Source organism: Vavraia culicis, assembly GCF_000192795.1.
Source record: "Vavraia culicis subsp. floridensis unplaced genomic scaffold supercont1.25, whole genome shotgun sequence".
Classification (NCBI taxonomy): domain Eukaryota; kingdom Fungi; phylum Microsporidia; family Pleistophoridae; genus Vavraia; species Vavraia culicis.
Genome location: NW_007360628.1, coordinates 56,419 through 82,710, shown reverse-complemented (window position 1 = coordinate 82,710; position 26,292 = coordinate 56,419). Strand labels below are relative to the sequence as shown.

At 38.5% G+C, this 26,292-nt stretch overlaps 13 protein-coding genes across 13 annotated transcripts; 7 read left to right on the top strand and 6 right to left on the bottom strand.

Moving 5' to 3' along the window:
* Window positions 1–645, bottom strand: VCUG_01586 (uncharacterized protein; the record flags this gene model as incomplete). The annotated part of the gene is made up of 1 exon (XM_008076412.1): window positions 1–645. A coding segment is annotated over exon 1 (392 nt), but the record flags the coding sequence as incomplete, so codon positions are not given.
* A 535-nt stretch (window positions 646–1,180) lies between these two features.
* VCUG_01585 (uncharacterized protein) lies at window positions 1,181–2,227 on the bottom strand (the record flags this gene model as incomplete). Its single annotated transcript, XM_008076411.1, has 1 exon — window positions 1,181–2,227. The coding sequence occupies one exon, from the start codon at window positions 2,225–2,227 to the stop codon at window positions 1,208–1,210; it is 1,020 nt and encodes a 339-aa protein (XP_008074602.1). The 3' UTR covers window positions 1,181–1,207.
* Window positions 2,228–4,781: 2,554 nt separating this feature from the next.
* VCUG_01584 (uncharacterized protein) lies at window positions 4,782–6,410 on the top strand (the record flags this gene model as incomplete). The annotated part of the gene is made up of 1 exon (XM_008076410.1): window positions 4,782–6,410. One exon carries the CDS (start codon window positions 4,782–4,784, stop codon window positions 6,396–6,398), a length of 1,617 nt encoding a protein of 538 aa, XP_008074601.1. The 3' UTR covers window positions 6,399–6,410.
* A 515-nt stretch (window positions 6,411–6,925) lies between these two features.
* On the bottom strand, window positions 6,926–8,007 carry VCUG_01583 (uncharacterized protein). The gene has a single exon (XM_008076409.1). It carries the CDS (start codon window positions 7,978–7,980, stop codon window positions 6,943–6,945), a length of 1,038 nt encoding a protein of 345 aa, XP_008074600.1. The 5' UTR covers window positions 7,981–8,007; the 3' UTR covers window positions 6,926–6,942.
* A 1,349-nt stretch (window positions 8,008–9,356) lies between these two features.
* On the bottom strand, window positions 9,357–9,980 carry VCUG_01582 (uncharacterized protein; the record flags this gene model as incomplete). The annotated part of the gene is made up of 1 exon (XM_008076408.1): window positions 9,357–9,980. The coding sequence occupies one exon, from the start codon at window positions 9,978–9,980 to the stop codon at window positions 9,357–9,359; it is 624 nt and encodes a 207-aa protein (XP_008074599.1).
* Window positions 9,981–11,521: 1,541 nt separating this feature from the next.
* On the top strand, window positions 11,522–11,941 carry VCUG_01581 (uncharacterized protein; the record flags this gene model as incomplete). Its single annotated transcript, XM_008076407.1, has 1 exon — window positions 11,522–11,941. One exon carries the CDS (start codon window positions 11,522–11,524, stop codon window positions 11,939–11,941), a length of 420 nt encoding a protein of 139 aa, XP_008074598.1.
* Window positions 11,942–13,257: 1,316 nt separating this feature from the next.
* On the top strand, window positions 13,258–13,776 carry VCUG_01580 (uncharacterized protein; the record flags this gene model as incomplete). The annotated part of the gene is made up of 1 exon (XM_008076406.1): window positions 13,258–13,776. One exon carries the CDS (start codon window positions 13,258–13,260, stop codon window positions 13,774–13,776), a length of 519 nt encoding a protein of 172 aa, XP_008074597.1.
* Window positions 13,777–14,420: 644 nt separating this feature from the next.
* On the top strand, window positions 14,421–14,993 carry VCUG_01579 (uncharacterized protein; the record flags this gene model as incomplete). The annotated part of the gene is made up of 1 exon (XM_008076405.1): window positions 14,421–14,993. The coding sequence occupies one exon, from the start codon at window positions 14,421–14,423 to the stop codon at window positions 14,967–14,969; it is 549 nt and encodes a 182-aa protein (XP_008074596.1). The 3' UTR covers window positions 14,970–14,993.
* A 1,833-nt stretch (window positions 14,994–16,826) lies between these two features.
* VCUG_01578 (uncharacterized protein) lies at window positions 16,827–17,285 on the top strand (the record flags this gene model as incomplete). Its single annotated transcript, XM_008076404.1, has 1 exon — window positions 16,827–17,285. One exon carries the CDS (start codon window positions 16,827–16,829, stop codon window positions 17,283–17,285), a length of 459 nt encoding a protein of 152 aa, XP_008074595.1.
* A 1,186-nt stretch (window positions 17,286–18,471) lies between these two features.
* VCUG_01577 (uncharacterized protein) lies at window positions 18,472–19,656 on the bottom strand (the record flags this gene model as incomplete). Its single annotated transcript, XM_008076403.1, has 1 exon — window positions 18,472–19,656. The coding sequence occupies one exon, from the start codon at window positions 19,654–19,656 to the stop codon at window positions 18,472–18,474; it is 1,185 nt and encodes a 394-aa protein (XP_008074594.1).
* A 982-nt stretch (window positions 19,657–20,638) lies between these two features.
* VCUG_01576 (uncharacterized protein) lies at window positions 20,639–21,064 on the top strand (the record flags this gene model as incomplete). The annotated part of the gene is made up of 1 exon (XM_008076402.1): window positions 20,639–21,064. One exon carries the CDS (start codon window positions 20,639–20,641, stop codon window positions 21,032–21,034), a length of 396 nt encoding a protein of 131 aa, XP_008074593.1. The 3' UTR covers window positions 21,035–21,064.
* Window positions 21,065–22,232: 1,168 nt separating this feature from the next.
* Window positions 22,233–22,785, top strand: VCUG_01575 (uncharacterized protein; the record flags this gene model as incomplete). Its single annotated transcript, XM_008076401.1, has 1 exon — window positions 22,233–22,785. The coding sequence occupies one exon, from the start codon at window positions 22,233–22,235 to the stop codon at window positions 22,731–22,733; it is 501 nt and encodes a 166-aa protein (XP_008074592.1). The 3' UTR covers window positions 22,734–22,785.
* A 708-nt stretch (window positions 22,786–23,493) lies between these two features.
* On the bottom strand, window positions 23,494–25,859 carry VCUG_01574 (uncharacterized protein; the record flags this gene model as incomplete). Its single annotated transcript, XM_008076400.1, has 1 exon — window positions 23,494–25,859. The coding sequence occupies one exon, from the start codon at window positions 25,857–25,859 to the stop codon at window positions 23,514–23,516; it is 2,346 nt and encodes a 781-aa protein (XP_008074591.1). The 3' UTR covers window positions 23,494–23,513.
* Between the last annotated feature and the right edge of the window lie 433 nt (window positions 25,860–26,292).

The window sequence follows — 26,292 nt, the reverse complement described above, 5'->3', positions numbered from 1 at the left end:
TTTCTGTTCTCAATCTTATGTTCTCTTCTCGTGTTATTATCATTTTCCCTCGATGCAGTAGGATCCATGTTTTCCTTTTCATCAGTATCTTCGCATGTGTCAATTTTATCTTCCAACTCCTTCTTGCTATTTGCAGTCTCCGACTCTGTTTCGATATCCCAATTTTTAAACTTATATTCCCGCACAAGCCAACTCGGGTTCTTGAGAATTTCGTTCGCCTCATCATATTCCAACTCAGAAATCAGTACCGACATGTTCACATCATTCTCACCTGCTCTGCTCATACACACTGCCATGCCGTTAAATTCACCGACCAGGAGATCATAGAAGAGAGATGTGATAAAGTATTCAAAAATTTCGCTCAGTTTACCCTTTTTCTCTGGTATTTCCATCTGTTCTACCGAATCCGAACAACAATCCTGGCCTTTTCACTGTACACATACAAAACAGGTTCGTTAACATATATCAGGAGGAGTTTTACGTTCTTGATATCTGTGAGATACGAGTTTTTCAGTATTGGCAGCACTTCTGATGTGATTTCAATTCTTTTTTTGAAGTAATTGTACCGGTAAGGCTCGATGGTATTTATCATCATGGTATCGCAGCTTAACCGTGCTACTTATATATTTTTAATTTGTACTTTGTAGTTTTTGCCCTTTTAATTGTTAATTTAGCCTTAATTTATTGCTATTACCAGTTCAAGACTAATTAGCAAGAAATGATACGAAAATGCTGGATGTGACATCATGGTTAATGTATGTGTCAATCAAACTAAGTGCGCACTTGTTATATCATATGATAAGTTTTGATGGTTTCTTCCCATCTATTTTTGTTCATTTTTTGTTCTTTCTCGGAAAACACTTGCATCGATACGGCACGTTCAAAAAACCATGCAATATAGAGAAACAATGATAATACACCCCTATGGCAATGCATTGCTGACAACAGGAATGAATGCATAAAATGTTAGAAATTGGTCTTTGAATCTCGCAATTTGCAATCAAGCATAAAAACCATACATAAATCCATTTTAATCCTAAACATCTTACCACATGAACTATAGTTGTTATTATGTTCAGCCCTGCAGTTCATCATATTTATCGTCCAAATTGGATATTACAGCTTGGTTTTTCTACATGGCGAATAGCTAAAGCTGTTCTGAGAAGTTATCCTTCTCTCGATCAGGTGTTTCTGCAGCACATAATAACTAATTTGCTCCGTTGTTCTTATTTTGGCTCGTTATTTCTTCGCATTCCGATTCCATTAGTGCCAAACTGTCGATGCTCTTCTTAATATCGCTAAGAACATTCTCAAACTCACCATGTATTTGCTTATGCTCAGCATGTTTTTGTTCATACTCGGATTGAGAACACATATCATAGTTAGCAGAGTTGTTGGTTGTAAGAACAGAAGAGGAATCGTCCACATTGCGCATCTTTTCACCCTCACAGTTCAACAAAGTATGTTTTTGCCTATCAAACTCACTGCAATGCACATCAACTTTAACTTCGATAGTGCTAGACGGACCGGTACTCATCTTTGTCAGTTCGCAACTCGTTTCTTCCTTAGAATTCCTTTTGTATTCTAATTTACACTGTGTTGCATATGCTCTCGCGTTTTTGGATTCTTCTTGCCCTGTACATCCCATCAAGCTCTTCAATACATCCTCTAATTCCCTAGTTAGCAAATTATTTCTATTTTGATCATACGGTCCCCTATTTTTGTTGGTTGCTGCAATAGTTTTATCTTGATCAGCATCTATCCCCGTTGTTATACCTCTGTTTTCATCGTTTGACATTTTAGTGAGTGTCTCTCTTTCGACAGTCATAGTTTCTTCTTCATCTTCATCAATTCTTACCGTAATGATAGGCTTAATCATGTTTAACTTGTGTAATTCATCGTTTGAAGACTTCGATGTTTTTTCTGCTGAGTGCTTTCTCGTAGATGCTCTTCTTTTTTTCCAGCAGGAGTTTATACAAGTTATAACCACGGCCATCAGTGCAAGCATAAACCCTAAGATTATCAGAGTTGCACCGAACATTGTGAAAGAATAATTTGTATAGGATATTCTTTTCTTTACAACATTGAGTATACGACTTACAGTTGAGTTCTCCAAACTCGAACCTATTCCGCTAGTCCACGATGGTATATGATGTGAGATATTTGATTCACTTATGTTATTGCTATGTAATTGTACGTCTGTAACACTGTTGTTGGCTGCTTCCATGAAGGGCTGTGTGACGCACTTACTATATTTACATGTTAATAAAAACATTTCTATATTCGTAATATTAAATAATAATTAGCCGCGAAGCCGAAAAGACCATTGATATCATTTTTATACCAACTTTTATAGTAAATACGCATTATTATACTAGATTTTAATGCCCACAAGCATCAATTACGATTGTATCAGCTGTGCTATTTGCGCCTACAACCAAACAAAGTCTGGTTGTCATAATGATATGCCTTCCTTTCATGTCATCATTTTTGTCACTAAAAGCACTTCATTATTACCTACACATAAGTAAACGCAAACAATAACTATCATTTTGGACTGCCCAGAGAGACTGCACTTGTCATAGGTCTTTAGTCAGAGGCTAAATATTTGGTTTTTTTGGTAATCTTCTTTTAATGTTGTCTATAAAGAACAACTTTGCAGGCCCGATGGTCTGCAATTATCATCCAGATAACAAACTACTATTAATTTATAGAATAATCGATTAAAGAATTTTTAATCGAGGTTGGGAACGAAAACCACACTGCAAGGCTTCAAACTCGAAGGATGTGATGTATGTCTCAGATGTGAGAAGCATCAAAAAAAGTACCTTGTCTGTTGGTATTTTTGCGTAATTGATGTATTTTCTGTGCTGAGTTGTTGCAGGACTTTAGGGTCAATTCCTTCGTAAGCATAATGCCTATTCAGAACGAATTCGATTAAACTCATTATCTTAATCAAAAAACTTATCAAGATGCTAATGCAACATGGACAGACTTGGTGTTATATTAATGTATTTTATTGACATAGTTACAGCAAAAAAAATGATGTTACGCGCAAATTGATACTGAATTGTACGAGATCTAGCAGATTATAAATTCAAAACTGCCTGTTAGATCAATGTCTCAATTTTTGACTTTAAATGAACAAAGAACTGAGTTGTGCGTTACCTGCACAATAATCAAAGACCTTATAGTTCAATATCGCTTCATATGTTCTTCTCCTCTAGCCACTCAAAATAACGATAATTCCATTTCTAAACTCTTTTCATGTAAATCTCCATCCATACATCCTTAGCTTAATGGTTTTATCAGTATTTTCTTCCCTCAAGTTTTGAATCTGCTATTTTAGATCAGCTTCCTGGTCACAGACACGGTGAGCAAATGATTTTTTTGTACCATTTGTACAATCAACGTGGTTACATCCCGTAGAACACCAAAAATTATCTTGTTTTGAAGATAAGTGGCTGAAGCACAGAACAGAGAGTACTGAAATTGACAGGTGTGTTATATAATCATAAATTGTTGCAATATTCGCCATTTAATAACGCTCCAACCAACTTCTGTAAAAATTCTTTTTTTCCTCTCATAGGTTTTAATCTGATTAGATCGAATGTTCTCCTCGCAATTCGACCATCAGTAAACCATAAGATCGCAATTAACTGGCATTGATTACACCAACAAATAGCACAAACCATATTGTTGGATTCCATCCACTGATATTACAGAGTAGAAGCACTTGATATTTTTTCTACTGTTTCCTGTGTCACAAGGAGTAAAAGAGGTTTTTCCCTTCTCAAAAGTCCATTTTCGTATCTTATAACATATATATTGTCCAAACAAACTCATTTTCGATAGCATATTCATCCTAGCCTGGAGATAACCTTTCTTGCATGCACCTGGTTCTTTCGCTATTTTTATGCACAAATTTATCTTTCATGTCTCATGCATATAAATTTGTGTTTAAATCCAACCAATTGCATTACAAAATTTGTGGTTACGGATCGAAAAACAGGCCATGCAGTTGATGCATAGACGATAGCTATGAGCATAAATCTATATTATTGCTTCAGTAAAGTACCATTCCGTAAATTTGCACCACAGTAAGCTCAACACTCAGTAGCTATGTTTCTTACGAATTTGCAAAGTTATTTCAGGTTCGCATTAAATGCGTCACTGTGCTAGAAATCATTCTTTATTACCATAATAACGACCATATACAGACTTTTATTGCAATTCATATTGACTTTACTACAAAAATTATGCTTTTGTTTCTTATCTTGTATTCCGTCATATATCGTTTCATCACCACTGTCACGACCTGATCTCTTATTTTTTGCTCCTATGTTTAATCTTTCTACTAAAAATATGCCTATTTACTTCCTTGCTACCAACACATGTACTATTTTATCTTTCAGCACGACATCTAACCGAAAATCAGAGTGAAATATTATAAAAGTAGGCCATGAGCTACTGAATTCAAACATTGCAGCACGCGTAATTAATTCATGTCTGCTGTAAAACACTTTTGTATTTTTGACATCTAAATCTACTCTTAGATGATTTGTTGTACACAGCACATATTCCAAGATACACGCAGTTTTTCAAGGCCTTGATTACTTAAAATAGTGGAATAAACAAAAACATGGCTGAGAAACAGATGTTTAAAAAACGATTAAAAACATCCGATTAGGTTGCAAAATAATTTTCAGTGGTTCTTCACGGAACCGTTCTCGACACTCTAATTATGTAATATTTATTTTGATGAAAAACAAGCCCCGAGAATGACGGAATTCGAGTACCTGCTTCGTTATGTCCTGGGCAGTCACACTTTAAAATTAGTAAACAGGAAAAAGTGTACCAGTCATCAGCAAAAGCAGGACTTCTATGCAAGGTACAAGACAAATGACATCTTTTGCGCATTCTTTCAGAGGAAAGATAAAAACACATTCGTTCCTCTATTCAATTTACCAATTGATTTCGAGAAGAGTGAGCACACACTGTACTATGGCGTGGTGGCTGTCGGGAAAACAATATACGCTGATAAGGCATATGGGATAGAATTTTCCCCGCCGGAGGCATTTGATAACTTTGTTGTATACGATGAATCCCTTAAAACAATAAATGACTACGAAGAGCCAACAACTACTACTGAAAATTCGTGTGAAAAAGAAGACTCAAAGATAGAAATGAACGAACTTTCATCCGACGGTGATGAGGAGGAGCTGCAAATTGATAGGCACAAGGCGAAGAAAGAATTTGCCGAGCTTCTCAAGGAGTACAGAGACATCGGATACGATTATAATGACGATGAGAACAAAAAGACCAGGAATAGAAAGAAGTACGCACAGCAAGGGGACTGTGCTCACAGGGGCGACAAGAAGACAATTAATCATGAAAATATGAGAGAACACATCGAGCGTCTAGCTTTAAAAGATCGCAAGGATGAAAGTTGTAAGGAACGCGACGACCTCCTTGTACGGATAGTTGATGGCGACATTGATATCAAGCGTTTCTCGTATGTAATAAAAGATCCTGAGCGCATACTCCCCCTTTACGAAGTAGACTTCCATTTCGACAAAAACTTGGAGCTACAGTCGAAGAAATCCAACATGTGCGAGCGCTGCCAAAAGAAGGAGGCAAATATGTTCTGTGTGGCTGAACGGGCATCTTTTTGTGAGGAGTGCGATCAAAAGTTGCACTATGATTTCTTCACAAGGAGACATTTGCGACACTATTTTTCAAAATTAGGTGGAAGCAAGAAATTCTTCAACTGTAGGGATCACCCAGAAACAGTTGTTGATTATTTTTGCAAGGAGTGCAACGTTCCTCTGTGCACACAGTGCAGGCTGAAGGGAAACCACCCATCTGAGCACTCTTTGATCACGTATCTGCAGGCAAATGAGCTGGCGGACAAGCTAAAAGCAGACATAAATTTCGCGGAGGAGGAGCGTAAGAACGAAAAATGCATGTCGTTGCTGAAGATTGAGATTGATAGGTTCAGAAGCAACATAGCAGAGGTGAAGGCACTGTTAAACAAGCAATATAGGACAATTCTCAATGAGTTAGATGTTTTTACAAATAAAAAGTATCAAGTATTCAATGCGAAATACTTGGAGATATTCAAGGAGAATCAATCGCTGTTGTTCACGAAGGCCTTCGTTGCTTCTCTTGATAACAGCAAGATAATTCAAAATTACAGGACGATTCTGGAGCAAAAGGATACTTTGAAGGTAAAAGAGGATCCTAAGGTCAAATACAAGAGTATATATTTGAATGGCACTCTTAGTCTGCAAGCTTTGGAGAATAGCGGTGTACCGAGGAAGAAGAACATAAGTGCGATTAACAGAAGTAAAGAGTTTTATGCTGAATCGAGCGAAAGTAGGATTGATAGGTATTAAATAAATGGTTGTTTACTAATTCTGATATCTCAGATTTGATTGTTTTGCTGGTAACTGTCTACCTATCTTTTCATAGAGTAACATCTAGGAGGCACACTTTTCCGGTCCACTGGGACCGATCACAGCCATTAGCTTTTGGTTCATGGAAGAAACCAGCGCGCCCTCACCCAACAGAAAGGCATGCAGCAATGATCCTAGCGCGCAAGCTGTGACTTGTGCGACTCTTCCAGGAGTCTTCTTCTCAGGATCTATAGGTGAATGTAATTAGACCCAGCCGAGGAAAAGCATTGGATACTCGCCCATCGTTGGCACTTCTAGAGGAGATGCTACGCAGTTTCCTTTTCATCCTTCTCACAGAATGAATACTCCTGCCGGTATGTCGAGTGATTATGTTGTATCCAACAAGGCGGTGAACATAAATGAAGGCACTGATACGCATCCTAATTAATGTGGCCCATAAATTGCCTAAATAACAAAAACAATTTTCTAAATAATGGAGATAGATTGATAAAATTGACAATACCAAGTGACGAAAAATAAACCTTTAATCCTGTATGCCTATCTCGTCTACAACCCTCGTAGCTTCATTATTGTCAAAATCTGGCAAATCCAGCATTTTGGGTGAATAAAACTTCCTAAACCCGGCAGCAAACTTTGATTCCTTTTTCGCATCCGCTGGATCCTTGTATGCCCGCGACATGATGTGTGTAAACATCTTCGTGGCATTCTCAAACCTCTTATCAGTGTTATCTTCATCAGGGAATGCAGACGTGGTGTAGAAGTAAAACATGAAAAACATCCTCGAATACATGAACGACTCAAATACCGTGGTGCTGGCTCTGGCAAGATTCCTGTAGAATTTCAATACGTGTGCTTTTGTTAGATCAGTGGTCTTTTTCTTATCTCCATTGCGCACCGTGTATTTGTATTCCATCTTATTCCAAAGATTAAATGTATGATCGATAATGATGTTTTTCTCTGGATCTGTACCGTCAAGCAGCTTGTCTTCCTTCTTGATATCAATCAAACATCTGAGAAGAGAAACGAGGTCGCTCATCGCATCGTGCATGTTATCTACGTTCTCCAAATGGTCATTCCCTAGACCACTGAGCTTAAAATCTGGCAGATCTAAATAAATAACCTTCACGTCTTTGTTCTCACTTGCGTCCTTAGTCGTCATTGTCATCAAATGCTTCCTCACAGGTAGGAACACGCTGTCATTCCATTCAAAGGTGTGCGTGTAGTACTGCATAGAACCACGAGGGAAATGCTCTGGTCCCTTGTCATCGAGCATCTTCTTCGAGCCCTGCGCAAACTCTAGAAAGTCTTTCAACTCTTTATTGCTTGTATCCCAAGTCTTATCCGCCACATGTTCGTATGGGCCAATCATGTGTTTGTCGGCGTGCTTCGTTCTCCACGAGTAGAAAATCCTTGCATCCGTGTCCTCGTTGAGCCACACAAAGGAGTACATGTATTTGAGGATAAAATGCGCAATTATTGCTATCAATCCAACCAGTAGACATGATAATATTAACTTGCCTACTGAAAATTTCTTTCTTATTGGGGTTGTCGTGTTTGCCATTTTACTTTCCGAGGGGCAAAATAATCGATGCGTTATAAGTAAATTACCGGTTCATAAAATCGTTGCTGAAAGGGATTTGGTGTAACAATTGGTATTATAGACGGATAATAAATCTGTATTTGTGCTTGAATTGTTCCTATTCTCTCAATAACTTTTCAAGTGCATGCATGTCATCGATCTCAATAGATTGGCCGCTCTCCTTTAAAAAATTTTAGGAAGTAGTCTCGCAATACAGCCTGTGTACACACCCAAAAAGTGTGTTTGTTTGGATGGTGCAATTATGAATAAACGTGCTTTCGATAAAAAATTTGTGAAGTAACATCACAATTCAAGATTCCGTAATTTATCACGAACAATGATTTTACCATTTCAATTGGCTGCTGCCGATATGCTAAAAAGAGGAGGTAATGTCTTCCAAAAACATTCCATGCAGCTCATCAAAAGCAGAACGGATTTTTTACAAATAGTTTGAGTCATTGGGCTTTTATGAAGCGTTCAATACATATTTCATCATGGCTATTCGAAATACATAATGGTATATTTGTTTTACCATCTTGTCCGACAGGTCATAGTTGTGCCAATGCTTACACAAAAATTAATAGTAATCTGGTGCAAATTTGAGTTATATTGTGCGGAATATTCGTACCAGAGAAACAAAATATATCTATTTAACCTACTTTTACACGAGACATGCGTGGTATTTTGCACAATAAAGATGCAAATATATTGAGATTGTGAACGTTTTCCCATAAGAAAGTGCTCAAACAATTTATTTGTCTTTATGTATCCAGTTAAACGTATATCCAAAAACAATATAGCAAACGGTGCACGATTCATTTCAACGAGATTTAAGTAAGAATTTATGGCCACCATAATTTTATACTGAAGAATCAAAAACAAAAGCAATTTATGGCCATCATAATTTTATACTGAAGAATCAAAAGCAAAAGCGCATATGTGCACGTCACCCAATGCTTGCTTAATATTTTTATATATACTCCGATACGCCATTGTGCTCATTTTTGGCTCATTATTTAACTATGAGATAAACTTTTTGGCACAAATACCTTTTATAGCACTTTTGCTTTCAATTAACTATTTGTTCAATTACATTAACGACTACATGATTTGAATCTTCACACTCTTCGATGGCAATCTTGATGTCGAACGACAGGGTGATTTTCAACAGCCTCATAGGACCAAATAACACTCAAATTAGACGTATAATTCGCTATATTGCTCATAAATTGCAAAGTTGCTGGCAAATCGTGCTACTCGGCAGTTAAACATGCCACCATGTGTTCTCATGTTGTGGCTTTACTTCCCACCACATCTTGACCTTCATTAGAAGAATGCGTGTTCGTAGCAATCCGTTCTCAACGCTTCATTCTCAATATTATTTCATTACTGCAAATGTCATCGGTATTCTTCAGTGCTCTCTTTCCCTCAAACAAATGCAATTTAGAAACAGGTATTTTAAGTTCTGCACCGATCTCCTTCTTAGCTTCCTTTACACTTTTAGATGCAATAAGCACAACCTTTTTATCACATTCAAACTCGATTAGCACTTTAATTCTGTTTGTACTCTGGCCGCTGCTCTCCGGATTAATTTCGTTCTTCACGTGTTGTTCAAAAGAATTTGCATCAATTTTCTTGAAACAGAACGGACACTCCTTAAAACCGCCCTTATCGTATACCTCCAATAGCCATTCCATCACCATGTCGTCGGGCCTCAAACACTTATAGATCTTGTCGTTCGTGGGCTTCATCAATATAAAATCATTAAAGTTCGAAAGGGATACGTTATCGTAACAATCACGCTTTTCTGCTCTTGCGACCCGTATTTGTTTGTTTCTGAACTCCTTGTATTTTTTCTGTACATATTTCACCAATCTTTTGTCAAAGTCGGCTATAGTAAATGGATAATTTGACTGGCAATGCTGTGTAAGATAGGAAAGCTTTAAGAGAACGCGCTTGTTTTTCAAATAATTTTGTAGCATTTCTCGGAGGGGTATTCCAACAACTTGAGGGCATAGATAAACAACATATTTTAGTAACCGGATTGGAAGGAATATTAGATCTTACACGATAGTATGGTGCGAACAATTTTCATTTGGTTAAAAAATGGGCTAACTCGTAAGTTTTGTCCCTTACAAATGAAATCAAAAGTATGGTGAAGAAATAAATTCATTGTAGTGTATGTGATCATATCAGCCATACTATATTTTTACACAACGAATAGACATCTTTTGATCAAGTGCCTGCTTGTCCTAAAACATGGTAAACAATCGGCATAATTTACTAGATCCTACAAGTTATTTACCGTGCGTGTAATCCTTCAACCAAACGATGGTCTCGTGCTGCGGTATGTCTAACTGTCCTGTAGTTTTTTTTATTTTTTACGTATTGATAGCACCAACACAAGCGATAAGATTACCTTCCTGTTTTGCCCTGTCCTGACGAGACACATCCTCAGAAATAGCATTTAACACTATTTAATAAACAGTTTGTTGAAAAATAATGGTTAAGGCTGCTTGATACCTTTCCACCGGTACATATAACTATGCTGCGACTGATAATCCACGCGGTCATCAATTCTTTTTGTTCTTGTGTTTTCGTATTTAAAAAAATTCTTTTTTTCATCCTTGATGAAAGATCAACAAAACGCGTTCTTCAGCTATAACTCACCTTCAAATAAGCTGATAGTATCACCTTTTCGTAAGATGGTCCATGAAGGAGGCGTGTTCGCCGTGCTTAAAAAGAAGCGAAAGGATTTGCTTTCAAAATTTGACCCGGACAGCACAGAGAGTACCGATGAGAAAGAGAAAATATGATTCCAATAAAATGTGCTGTAGTGTTATTCGGTATACGGTGGTGCTGGTCTATCACATTTGATTGTTGACGGGCAGCTCTCGAGTTTGCAGCATCGTTAATTCCCTATCTTCTCATGATTCTTCACCATATTTATTTATTCGTATGTTTCCTGCTCTGTCATTATTTTGTTCATCGAAGGCATATTTATTCCAGCGCCATCGTCACATGTATTTCCTTTACTATCTCCCGCGTATTTGGAGAAGTTTACGTCAAAAATGGATGACTGCGGTCATTAAACTCAGCTTTGGGGATACCGCACATGTCTCGTTACCATTAATTTGTTGACATCTTTACAAAATTCAACATGCTCTAACTCTAATTCACGTTCAGGACCTTTTTTCGATATCTGATTTTCCTCCTTATGTTATTCAATCTTCAAGTACTTCTCAGTTTTACCTCAAAGCACTCTGCGCTACCAGGAAAGTATCAAACCATTGGAATACCTTGGAATAAGCTATACTGTAATTAAAATTTTATTAAAACCCTTTAATTTGCTTTGTCAGGAATGAGACGATCAAATAAGCGGCTACACCAGCAAGGGCTATAGGTAAGGTTGGATATACAGCTATTAATGAATTGTAAGGGTTAGATATTTTCGATAAACCGATTTGAAAGAGGAAACTAATTGAGCTTCTTCGTCTTCCGATCAACACTGATATGAAGATTTATGCATTCGGTACTCGCCTTTCCTGAGAGTTTACTACCCATCAGAGCTATAAAATCTTCTGTTCACGGCTGTATTTTCGTCTCAGAGGCCAACCACATTGGCAGTCAGAAATTTCCTGAGGCTCTAGCAAAGACTATCCTGCAGTTGCAGAGGCACTGCATTCTCAAAGGACGCTGCACTCTTTACCCATTATCCATGGTTAATAGATCACATTCCTTGGTATTTCTTCTGCTAGCGCATCACTTTTTCATAACGATCCAGGGACCTCTTAGACACTTTGTAGAATCATTTGCCGAGAGAGACCGACTCTGGGCCGTTGTGGATAAGCATTCTAGTTTCCCCACTCGGTTATTGTGTCTCCTCGATATCTTACTCGGTGCAGACTTTAACGCGCACTTCTACAAATATTATACGCTTTGACCATCTATCTTGACATATGCCACCCAAATATTTATAAGTCTTTTACAAAATTGTAAGCGCTACGATCTTTCTTCTCGATAGGATGACGAGGGCATTATCGTATAGGTAGAAGGTGTAAGCTATTTCTTCTATTTTCACCACCAATTTATTTAAATACCAAGTGATGAGGACAACAAAGGGATCTTGTACTGATATTCAATCATTATGTTCGATAATTTCATCTAATCGTTGGGATCTAAACCAACTCAACAAAAGGGGAAGATGAGTTTTCATTTAATCTAGACAGAATAGTGCGTTTTTCTTTTTTCCAGGATGTTGATGAAACATCTACGAGTATTCGAATCTATCTATCATATTTGGCGTATTTTCAATTGCAACTTGAGACGAAATGCAAGCTTGTATCGCTAACCTGCAAGTAATCACGCCCATGTTTCAATGCTACTAGGAACAAAGATAAAGCTAAAATGTGATTCTTTATATCATGAAGTCGTTGTAACCTTGTTGCTTCGCAGCACACATTATTCATTTTCTCCGTTACTGCATAGAGCGCCATCTTTTAAGAGTGGCAAACATCTTCTCTAGCCATGAAATAATGCAACCTAAAACACCTTTGTCGGAAAAGATTTTCTAGCCGTGAAACTCGGTTTGAACGAATAGATTTATGGTAAATTATTTTTTCATTTGATATGCATGCGTATAAAAAGTAAGATATAACTGTTGTGAACAGCGAATGATTCAAATAACCTATTGTAACTTGTTCTACAAACCGAACAGCATACTTTATGTTTTATATGTATTGTACACCCGCACAAGTAAATTTGCACACTATTGCGTTAGAAAAATAGAACTAAGCTTGATTTGTATTGAGTGATATTACCGCTCTTTAATGTGTCATGTTTTTCTTGTTCTCATTTCTGACAGCAGCTGATAAATTTACTCATCACCGGTAATCATGTGATTTAAATATTATTTATGAACAACTACGGTGAACGTTTCAGAGAAATAAACCGGATTGCAACATTCAACTTTTGCTTTTTTGACCAACCAGCTTTCGGCCTGTCTTTCTATTTATCGAATCAACTTACCGAGCCACTTCCCATAATTGATAAGGCTTGTCACCTCAACGATTATACGATAAGTACGAAGGCCTATGAAGTATCGATGTACACTTTTCTCTTGCTGGTGCCAAATTCGGCCCATTAAAGCATTTTGCCTGTTTCAGCTTATACAATTAATTTAAAAATGTATATTTTGGGTAAACACGATAGCATTACCAAGTTATATAGTTATTCCAAGTTGCTGCGGCATAAAACCTTATGAACGATATGTGTAACCGCGTCTTTAAGTCATGTCCTAGAAAAGAAACGGGTATATGCTCACTTATAGGTAAATCGGCAGATTCCATCGACGTTTTTACCGGCAGCAACTCAGACAAGTCGTACTCACAAAATTTTACAATAAGATACGATGAAGTGCTCAAGTGCTTTCGTATGCACAATGTTGAAACATCTCCCCTCTTTCCTGAATGTGCTGAGCAAGTGGTTGATGTGTTTTGCCTCCTTTTTTGGCTTTTTCTGATCGGCTTGCTCGTTTATTTCCTGTTATTCGAGAAGAACAGAGCATTTCTGTTTAGCGTTCCCTACAACGTTTATTATCTCTGCAAAAAAGCAGTTTGTGGCCACACGCACAAGCACAAACGAAAAAAGCAGCGACAATCGGTTAAGCAACAAAACGACGAAAGGAACAAAGAGTACGTGGAAATGGCAGTGAAAGAGTCTCATAGGACAAAGAACATACCAAAAGATACCATTGTGACCTTAAACGATCTCGACTAAGATTTAATTAAATAATTTATGTTTTGGCGAGGTATTCCATGTTTTTGAACGTTTATAAGAGAATGATCAATACTTTTAGTACCAGAACACGTTCACTCTATCGAAATTCATAGTTTTACTGCGGCATTTCTGTATTGTTTCACTAAAAATGCGTTTTTAAATCACCATGAGACTGGTCTTGTATTCAACACATGGTCTGGTGTGTGAAGTATAGGCTGTAAATAATGTCTCTATACTAAGATATGTAATACGGTTTGGAGAATACGATGGTGTTACATGTTTGAAAATGCTGAGACTATCACATAACTCTCTATCAAAGCTCTGCTCATGAAATACCGGTATCTTACTAAATTTTAGCGCATTGATGTGGAGGATAAAGAGTTCGCGTACAACATCCCAGTTTATCTTTGCTGTATCGCACAAAAATTCACTTGTTTACTCCAGCGCCTTCCCCTATTCAGGGCAAGATAGCCTTTTTTGACTTTTTGGCCGATTCTAATAAGATAATTCAGATTGTAACACGTAGAATACGTGTCTAAGTATTATTATTGCTTCTATCTTACAAGAATGCTCTTTTTGAATATCTAATTTTTAATTTGCCGTGTTGGATCATTAAATGCACATGGGCATTTCAAGCCCATTCCATGGTCATGAAATCGATGATACTAGGTTGTAACGAGATATTTAAAATTTGCAGAGGTATAGTGGATAATTTTTGTGATGTTTGGGTTGCAGATACCGATAGAATTCAGGTGTACGAAGATATAGCTAGGGATCAAGTAGAAATGCTTACAGGAAAATACGTAAGCAATATAAAAAAATACAGATCTGATTTTCTTCGGTTATTTGCTAAGTGTGTGAGCGCCAAACATAACAAAGAGTCAGCCGTTGGCTTGTACGTTGATCTTGGGCAGCCTGATATCGGCAACGACAACTCGTTAAATGCGTTAATAGTTGTTTTTTGCATGTTGATCACGCTTATACTGATAGTACATTTTAGGCTCAGGAAAAAATACGTAGTTGATGCGGAACAGGAAAGGTTAAGGATAATCCAAGAGGTAAAATTGGCCGCTAAAGAAAAAAAGAAACCGAAAAGGAACGATACTAAGCTAATTGTACTCGAAAAGATAGTTATTGGTAACAATAATGGCTGTAATAGCCTACCTATCGATAGCAAGCACAGTTACCATTGAAATTGCTTAGGATTAAATATTTATTGAACATAAAAAATATTTGTCTTGATAGCAGTGCCCGTATAACCTTTACCAACAAAAATGCCGAGCACATGTATAACATTGATCGCAGTTAACACGAAGCACCGAAACTTATACTGTGCATACAATATTAGCAGTAATTCCGTTTGTCGATGGTATTTCTACCTCTTAATCTCTTGAATGTTGTCAAAGATGTGGTATAGAACTGATATGATGTGTCCAAGGGTGAGGAATACCAATTTGTAGTGATATGTGTGGAACAACGAAGTAGGCTGAGATACCAAGCCCTGATTTCTTTGTAACTGTTCTCAGCCAAAATCAATGCTAACCGGTGCTAGGTGTCTTCAAATCTCAACACGCAGATCTATAAATGATGTCATCGGTGCTCTTGATTGACATAGGTCCGGCAGGTACATTTTACATGATACGTATGTATGTGAGATGTTCTAAGTAAACCTATTTTTAAAATGGGTAGAGAACCTATCTTAATAGTATATAAATGTTATTGCAGAACAAAATGATAGCATGTTTATTTATCCGGATCTAAACACCTCAACAAATGCTATTCTTGTGTTTGATCACTTTTTCAAATGGCAGCTATTCATCACCTCACACCGCTCATAAACATCTGACATTGTGCTACAATGATAGCTTTTTGCTAATTTTCTTCACTTAAATGATCGAATGAGAACAAGAAATCGTATATCAAGCCGAAGCAAGAGGAGTTACGGTCACCAAATAGAAGGTGGCAGCACTTTGCTGCGGAAATAACCACGACGAAGACGTAAGCAAGCGAAGCTTTAAATGTGCAAATAAAAACTTTACCTGATATTACGTCAAGAGTCATCTCTGCCCGAACTTACGCGATAACAAACTATTGTATTGCTGCCTCGCTGTTCGTAAGCATTCTGTACAAGTCCTCCAACCAATTGGTAATGATCTATCATTTACCAGGCTAGTATAAGCCACGCTATCGCTGCAATACACTGCATTTGATTGCATGCATCGCTGTACAGAAGAGGAGAGTGACCTTAACAATACTGAAATCTCGATTGGAGGACAAGCAAGCCCTGTACGCAATATTTGTATCAATCTAAGATCTACAATCTATCCCACCAATTTATTATCATCATTTCTCATAATTTACCGGTACATACCTAACCATAAACACAACCCGTATTTTGATTATCGCATCGTATCAACTGCATGTAGGTGATTTATCAAAGCTTGTTCGCCAAAATTTGGACCAATTTCAAGCTTATTGTTTCATACAGAGGTTGATGAGCTGCAGATGTGTAATTCCGCCATTTCACCCTCAAACCACGATTTAGTTGATACTGCAGAAGTTGCAGATGGAACTGGAGCCGCAATTAACATCGTGACAATTCCATTAAGCATCATATAAGCACATGGTCATGATATACTTCGGTCAAACACATATTGCCATATGTTATTAGTTGTTAGTTATGTGCCACGTGCAACAACAAAACAGTGCGCATACTTTTTGAATCGTTGATTAATGCAAAACGTTGTTCCACGACTTGCTGTCTAGTACACAGTAAAATCGCTTTCTTGGGCAGTTTTTATAAATTTCTTGCAGCAGCTAACATTCTTTATTCCTCAGCTCCTTTCTTTTTTAGCTAGAAGTCATTTATTTGTCTTTTTACACACAATATTCAAAAACACATCTTTCGGACCCGCTGAGATCAACCGAAGACAGTTATTCAGTCTATATCCTTGGTTTTACAGCACTCTCCGAACTAATCACTAATAAAGTAAATTTATAACTATTTAAGCCAAATTTGTGGACTTATTTTTGGTACAGCGGAACAGAAAATGTTCAAAATAGCAGTTGATTACGCGCGTCCGGGCTTTTTTTCGGGATTCAGTGAATGGTGCAACTATTTACGTGAGAAATGTATGCATTTAAACAAACCAGACTGTGTCAATACCTACTACGAAATTTATCATATAAATGCCAACAAGAAATCTCAGATGAACTATTCGCCAAGTAAGGATATCAAAACTCTGTTTAGAGGTTACCATACGAAATGCTCGCTGGGACAAATGTCCACTAATACGTACGTAGCTTTTCCATACACATCCCTAATTTTAGTATGTTTAATCGGATTGCTTTTTGGAATCTGCATGGGTCTTATCGTTTGGTATGGTTCCAGAATGCTTGTGAAAAAATACAGAACAAACAAGATTCGAAAAAAGAGATGGGCAGAAGAAGTAGAGAATTACCACGAAGTTGTTAGCGAAATGAAGGAAATTATGATTAAAAGGTTGTAATAATATGTTTGACACTTTTTATTCCAGCAATCACCCAAATATGGTGGTCTACACGAATGATATTTTTACAGTATTATTGTTAAGTGTTCACGAGATATTGCAAATTCATTTTCTAAGAATGCACTCAATCAGGTAAACAGCATCAATTTAATTTGTTCTGTTAGATAATCATTCCATTTGATGACCGTATATACTTCAAACTATTGTTGAACATTGCTTTTTAGCATGACTCCAATGGATTTTCTTCCTCTACCAACATTTAGTTCGAGTTATCGTTTTTCCTGTGAACAAACCACGCTACCGTTCACAAGTCCTATCCAAAGTTAGGCACCAACAGATTTCTTTACTACCTTGTTCATATCCTGACTCTGCACCACGCCAATTTATGAACACACTTCATGCAGTTATTGCCATCATAGCCTTTATGACCATCGATTCACGATATGAAGTACAAAACCACATCACACATGAGAGAAGCAAAAAGGGAGCGCCATAGAAAAAACCGTGAACCTGTAATAGACGGAGCACACCCTACAAACACCTGTTTTTACGCTAGAAATACGTTTATTTACCTCAACCCTGTAACCACACGTGTCAAAATGCGCCCTATCAAAAACCAGAATCCGCGAATAAAACTAAAGACAATGCAAAATTAATTACCAACTTAACAAGGTAACTACGGAATAATTATTGATTCACAGAGGAAAACGCCATCTAATTCCGACACGAAAGGGTAGCATATTCAGCAATAAATAGGCGAATTGTTAGTAAAAAGGTTACAAATGATGGAATTATCGATTTGATACTCATTACACTGAACAGAGCACAATAATATATTTTTTAGGTGAATCGACCTCGGTGCGACAAAAATATTTCTTCCATTTCAAATTCCTCACAAATTTACTGCCATGGGCCACGAAAGCACGTTAAACAGGCTTGTCAATTACTTGAAGCATGTTAACAGCACTCATATTCATCTGCAAGAGTACATTACATGCTAAATTTGATTACTCTTCCTCTCAAGCGGTTCTCATAGCCTTAAAATCTAAGAACGCCCAAGAACTTGCCATCCTAAATTTGATTACTCTTCCTCTCAAGCGGTTCTCATAGCCTTAAAATCTAAGAACGCCCAAGAACTTACCATCCTAAATTTGACTACTCTTCCTCTCAAGCGGTTCTCATAGCCTTAAAATCTAAGAACGCCCAAGAACTTGCCATCTGAAAAAACTACACTGTTATGAAAGAAGACCGCACAACCAACATTCATCTTCCATGTACGGGTGCAATCATCGCTTAATAACCTCAAAGCATCCTCTGACACAACAATAACATGGTCGTTGAACACGTCAACCATTTTTATCGGCCCGTACTTCTTCATCCTTTCGTCTATTTTCAGGCCATACTCAGTTCCCAGGTACAAATGATCGTCATGGATGAGAATACAGGTCAAATTAAAATATTCCTTCCTGACAACCTTAGCTATGTTGTCACCTTGAACAACAAAAAACCCGCTACTGTTCAAAAAATAGAACCTACCGTCCGCAAATTTTATGTCTAGCACAGCGTCAAAGTGATAAATCTTTTTCTTTTGATACTTCTCATCCAAAACGAGGACAATGTCTCTGTTTACAAGAAAAATGTGGTCCTGTAGTTCGAACACCCGGTCAAAATACCTGATATTTGTGCGTATATCCACTATGCCAAACGTGCACAAATCAATCTCTTTTAGAATACCGGTCTTGTTGGATACCAGAACCAACTTATCACCGGTAACCAACATGTCCACAACAAAGTACTTGTCCATCTTGAACGACCTTGTCAGCTTAAACAAATCTTGACCATCCTTCTCAAATTTGTACAGATACCCTCGTGCATCCAGAACGACCAGATACTTCTCGTTAGCCATCATGCGTATTACCCTCGTATTACATCTGAACAATTTGTTCATGATCTGCACTTCCTTCTTCTCCACACAGCTTACATTTAAATCATCCGGTTGTTTGTCCTTGAGGTAGCACAGATCATGTTCTTCCATGCTTTCAGAATCAGCCCATAAAGCGGGAAGTTGCTCCTCAACCGAGCTGGATGTCATCGAAGAAGATGCAAAAAGTTCATCTTCAAGCGAGGCCGTTGAGCCGGTCATCTCAGAGTACTCCTCGTCAAGCATTTCAGCCCCATCAAAATCGATCCCTTCCTGCTTGCCCGCTTCTTCGCCATTGCAATGGCCTTGTAGCGCATCTAAACTTCCATTATCATAGCCCAATACATTGTTGATCAGATTCTTGTCTTTGCAGTTTTTTAAATTAGCGTTTTCGGCCGTATGACCGGTGGTCGCACATTCTTTTTCATCTTTGCGTGATTTTTTAGTCATGGGGTCCAAAAAATTATTTTCATTTCACGATTTGTGTCTTAGTCATCGGCAAGGCCGTTCGAAAGTAGCGCCAAATCCGATATTTCTGCATAAAATTGCCATGCTTACAGTATTTCTGTATAGCACACGCTCAAAATTAGCATTCCTTCATCTCATACTCGAAAGAGCATTCTCTGGTGAGAACAACATGATAAATTGTTCGCTGCATTTAGCGGGCCAGACCAGCTTGTACCTATATCATATGCATACGAATATTTGTTCATTCTGCCGCTATTAATGTCTATCAAGCGAATGCTGATGGTTTAAAGACCCGTTATTTTGAACAACTGCCAAAATGTGCATGATCCAATGGATTGATCAGCACACAGACATTTTTAGACCAAACGTGTAAAAGTAAGCCGGACCAGCAACATAAATAATGCGCTAGGCTGCCATAAAAACGAATTATAAATGGTCATCCACATTACTTGAGCAACAATTTACCATGTGTATGTGTCTACCAGTGGAGGTATGAGGAGATCACCCATTCTGCTGTTGACGTAGCGCATCCATGAGTAGGTGCTTATCAAAGTAGGGGATGGTAGCACGACACGAGAAGCAGCATCTTGAGGTGGAATGCTTAAACAGCACCACGATGTGGTGTTCAGAATGGATGAGACCATGCGGTATGATTATCTTTAACAATCTGCGGCTAATAAAACGAAATATAGCCTTACGTGCAGCAGTAGGCCTGATCATTAAATTTTGATGCATGACGGTCTGTGTCACCCTGATGTACAATGCATGTGTAAAAAAAGCCCTTTTTTGGTTAATTTCCGGTAATTACAGCACTAGCCCGTGTATATTACGTTCTATTTGTATTTATCACACCAAAATACTTCTGTGCGTGTATTTAACAATTTCAATTTTCCGTTTTAGGTTTTCTCTGCACTTTACTTCCTTTTGCATATATCATTAGAAATGGCACCTCTGGGACAAATCGATGCAAGCAGCCAAGAAACGGTGTCAAGAAATATTGCAAGTGTGCACGAGTGTTGAGAGCATTCCATGCTCTTATCTTGATCCGTATGCCGAGACGTACAAGGAAGTCCTTGAGTACGATAAAGTATCACAGCGTGAGATCCGAAAGGATAGAAATGCTTTTTTCCGGGAGATAGAGAATTGTAACGAGTGTAAGAAGGATGGATTTAGCGATGAATGCTTCAAACGTATCTATTCAGAAGATACGGTAGCGCATGAGTTCGGCAGCAAGGCCATTACTACCGTTATTTTAGCGTTCTGTCTCGTCCTTCTCATCTTATACGTTGTTCAATACTGGTACAGGTACAATAAAATGGAAAAGCAGCCAAGAGTTTACGACATTGACAACGAAACTTAATGTTACCGCTATAATTCGTTGTACGTTCATGTTTTTGCCATTTAGGATATTGCAATAAATTATGATGCGTAAGATGTGTTGAATACAATCTTCTACAGTGCATCACTGTGGAAGATAAGAATGTTCTAGCGAATACTTTATCATCCCAAATATTGATTTATTCGTTTATCCGATTACAATAATGTATCTCCTGCAGATACACCGTCTTTAAGCTACTCCTAATGTTACCGCTATAATAATCATAATGAGAATCAATTACGAATAAAGAAATATTCTATCATCACTTTAACACTCCATGCCACCTACAACCTTTGTTATTTTTGGAATGGAATGGGCTCATTTGAAGACGTTCCACCACAATATCACCCTATCTACGTTTGTATTTGCTCTAAAAGTTTAATCAAGCGTATTGTACATGAACACATGCTTGACCATGAGAGAAGAACAACGGAACAAACAGAAAGCATATCCACTGAACCGCTGGTATGTATTTATTTGTCACCTGTCTTTTGTACGATCCTCTTAACGTTATGTAGTGAATAAACAATAAATTGGCACACTACCTCAGTTCAGCCCCACAGCATGCTTATCGATCATAACTGCTGTTTAAAAAGGATGCTTTGCTTGGTGATAAGATGACAGGTCATGAATCAAGGGAAAGCGCTCATTATCAGCCCAGCGAGCCGAAAAGTGTGCTGTATAGATGTTGTTGTCTGTGGAGACAAATAAATGACTCTTGAGAACAAAAAAATATACGAGAAGTGATAATTTTAATCTAAATTTACTTATCGCTTCAGATACCGTTGAACAGCATATCGAATAAATTTTGTGTTTCTATTTACTATTGCCTCACTCAACGAGGTACCAACAGTATAAAACCCTTTTTACATGGCAGAGCGAACAAAAGCCTTCGCTATGTCTGTTTGGAATAGGACTGTTTCATGTGCGTGTCACTAAAAATTTTTTGCTTTATCACCAGTTTGCTCTTTAAATTGCAGCGGTAACCGCAGGAAAACGCTCGTACTACATGAACACAGCGTAGTTGACGTAAGAAAGACTTTATTTGATACCATTTGCACAATATGTCACTGTGTCTACTGATAATTGCAGTGCACGATCATTTTTGAATGCAATTATACTTTTCTGGTACATAATTGATTAGATATCACTTTAAGAGGGCGAACCGCGCACGAAGAGAATGGAAGATCCAAAAAAGTTCACAATCATTGCAGACCTTTCGGAGCCCAACAAATATTTTGGATTTAATGAATGGTGCGAACATCTACGCAAAAATTGCATGAACCAAAGAAAGGAGGCCTGTGTGCCAACCAAGATCGATTTAGGGTACATCAACCTTCCTCAGCCATCCAATCGCGAGTATGAGCGATCGCTCGAAGCGCTTACAGCCAAACAATTCGAGAAGTATGAATCTATGTGTTCTACAGGATTGATATCAACCAAGGATTACATGTGCTTTAACTATGCTCACTTTATCTACCTTTCGCTTTTTCTTCTTGTCTTTGGTATTTTTCTTGGCGTGCTGTGGATCCTTATCCACCGCATTTACCAAAGAAAAAAAATTATAGGGAAAATGTACCACGAGCTGGTGTACAAGGAAGCGAAAAAGCACCGCCAAATTGTCGAGTTAATGAAGGAAATCTCAAAAACTGAAACGAAACAACCAAATTCTGTACTGTGAAAAGTATACAACGCAGTATCAGTTCAAGTTTGAGGTCGTAGTGTGTTTAATTAAAATGTCAGGTTTTCGTTTTGATAAATATTGGCATGGCACATCGCAGGATGCTGTTGTTTATGCCATCGGTGTAAAATACTTGGAGATCCGTGCATGCTATGGATGCTGAACCCTCTCATACACCAGAGACAAATCGTTTGCATCATATTTCTATTCCCGCAAGATACAAACCGAGTTAAACCGCTTCCCGCTCACCCCACAAAAAAGACTGCAAATGAACTATTCTAGCACTTTAAAAGACCTTTTTGTTAAATTTTGGTATTGAGGGAATAACAACACCTTACACTTTACGAGGAACAACGTTCAATCATACCTTACTGATAAAAAATAGAAAAACACCTTTTTCACCAATAACGAGGTGAACAAATGCATAGCGAAAAAGTTACCGGCACCGAGAGCATCATCTACCATCAAAATAACCGACACTCGCCAATCATTTTTACCATCACAATAACCGACACTCGCCAATCATTTTTACCATCACAATAACCGACACTTACCGATCATTTTTACCATAAAAATAACCGACACTCGCCAATCATTTTTACCATCAAAATAACCGACACTTACCAATCATTTTTACATGTTGCTGGGTTAAGGACATTTTTCTCCAATTTTACGGCACACGCCTAATCCCACAACAACTCAAGGTCAACCTTTCTGCCAGCTGGCACGCACGATTGTGGTAAAAACAGCGCACACAAAATCGAAATAAAACTCAGAAATTTAATCAACAATTTTCCACAGGTTTAAAATACCTTCCAGCCACATCTTTACCTCTGCAAAATTTAGCAGAGCCTGTGACTTCTTCAGGAAATCTTCGTACGACAAACCCTCCTCCTTAAATATCCTCAGATACGGCAAAATGTTCGGATTGGTCACCTTCTTGTAGTGGCCAACACGTTGCAAGCCATCCTTAATACGGGCTTTGAAGATAATCCCCTTCTTCCTGGCTGACCTATCTTTCAAATCTTCAATCCTTCTCTGTATAAGCGAATCAAGCTCATTAATTTCGTTTTCGTTAAACTCCTCGCCGATATTTTTTATCTGCGTAACACTCGGCTCATTTGAAACATTCTCTGAACGGACAGGTTTTGGAATTGAGAGAGATGGCGGTTTCACGGCCTTTTTTTCGCTGCTAACAGGTCTAAAACCATTTTGAGGAACACTCTTACCTTTCATGATGTCACTGTATTTGAGCTTCTTGTCTTTTGCGTGTAGAGAAAGGCTGCTTATGTCCGGCACATTCTGAACACCCGGAATTATCGGGCTCTTCCTCGGCGGCGGCACGGTCTGAGGATGTTTTTTGACGTATGTGCTGGGTGCGCGCTGCGGAAGAGGAATCTCAGGAATCGGACTCTTCGGTGCTGAGCGGGGGAGCACGCTTTCAGTGCTTCCGGAATGATCTAATTTCACTGCGCTTGCACGCTGTTCAACGGCAGGTGCCCTTGGTTTGGCACCATCCGTCTTCTTCACGCCTTCCTTGCTTTCAATATACTCTACCACATCCCGGTCCTCAACGAATTTGGCATATTCCAAAAAGTAATTGATCAATTCATCGTGGAAGTACACGTCCTCTTCTTTCATCTTATGTAGCAGACTCATGTACACGCCAAGCATATCGCTGATGCACAACTGATCCGACAGCTTCCGAAGATAATCAAACTTTATCTTGAACAACATCTTCTTATCCTGCGCCATCTCGTAGATCTTCGCTATTTCATCAAAAGAGACCTTTCCGGCCAGCTGCCCGGCAAGCATGGCCAGTTCGTCCTTGCCAAGGTACTTCAACAGGTACTTGTAATCAACGATGTTGTTTTCCACCAAGAATTTGTAGTTGCCCTCTTTTACGCAGATGAGAAGGAGCAGCTTCAGATTATCCATCAGGAATTTTTTGTCTTCGTCCAATAAATACGCGAGCGGAACGTCAACAGTGTCATTTCGGCGCTTGATCTCGTCCCACCGCTTCTCAAGTATGAGCTGGGCTATCTCATCATCTTCCACATGCAGCTTAGGACCCTCGTACTCAACATCTCTACCCACGTTTGCCAGCAGCTCCTGCACATCCTTCTCCACTTTGTTCAGTCTTGCGTGTATTTTCTTCATTCGTATTTCTTTGTCACAGGTGTAAAAAACGGTGTTGTTCTTCAGGTAGCAGTTCAACGGTGGCCTGACGTAGAACAGAGACGAATTTGCAAGAACCGTTGTTGAACCGCTGAGGAGCGACAGAACAGCCAGTCGGCCATTCGTATTGAAATGGAACAAGTCACTCACCACATACTCACCCATATAATTCAGCAAATCGGTCTTCACATTTTGCATCCTTGCACCCTCTCCATGCTCGAACATCTTCAAACAGTTTTGGTCCCAGATGTACAGAAAATCATCCATCACCAAAAACCCTGTGCACTCCTCACATATTTTCGTCAATTTGTCGCTGCTCAGGTCTAGCACGCTGAGACCGTCCCCCTGTATGAATAGATAGGTGCTCGTGTGCGGATGCCACTCGACCCGTCTGAGATTAGGAAATTTCTTGTTTATCACCTCCTCCTTTTTCTTAATGTCGTAGATCAACAGCTGATTATCGATGCATGCCGCAATGATGTGGTTAACCTTCTTGTTGTACGAGATGGAGTTGGCACGGCCGGTTATACCAACGTTGTACGACTTGAAGGTATTCAGGTCCAGAAGTATGAGTTTATCGGCAGCAAGCAGCAGCATATTCCGCTTTTGGCTGTATGACAGAGCATTCACCACCACCTTTATGGACAGAACGCACTCAAGGCTGCGCGTGCTCTTTGAATTGTCAATCTCATCCAGCTGCTCTTCCACCATAGATGCTATCCTATAAATAACCATATCCTGCTCCAATGCACATATTACCATGTTGTCAACCACAAGAATGTCATTAAATCTGCCATCCATCTCCCTTTTTATCTTTTCGTTCGTTTTCAGGTTTACAATTATTAACTCGCTGTCATTCGAGAACGTGGGATCGAAAAGCTTTGATTTTGTGCCGAGTGCGATGTATTCGTGCGTAAGAGACGATAAATAGCGACTTTTGAGTAGCATGCTTTGTTTGATGGGGTAATTTAAAAAATAAAAAATAATATTGGGAAGCGTAATGAGGAAATGCATTTCGGTCTAGCAAAAGGAGGCACACGTGGTAAATCTGTGGAGATAGTAGTGTTGCAGCTTGTATTAAGGCAAATTTAAATGAATTATGTACTCTTGAACTTCCTGGTTCAAAGTAAGACAACGCTGTCATAAAAACGCTATACCTTGCATATTCCTGTTGCATCCGCAACAAAGCTCGCAGGCTTTTACCGCTATTTTTATGTTTGCTCAGGCTATTTAAGCAGAATGTGCGCTCAATTTGAAAGGCTATTGTGCCCCATCTATGAAAGTGCCGTATTGCTGTATTTCGTGGATACGACATCGAGAAGATCACATAAATTTATGCAACGATGTAAAAAGTTTTTGCACTCTCAAGAGCAAGTTTAAT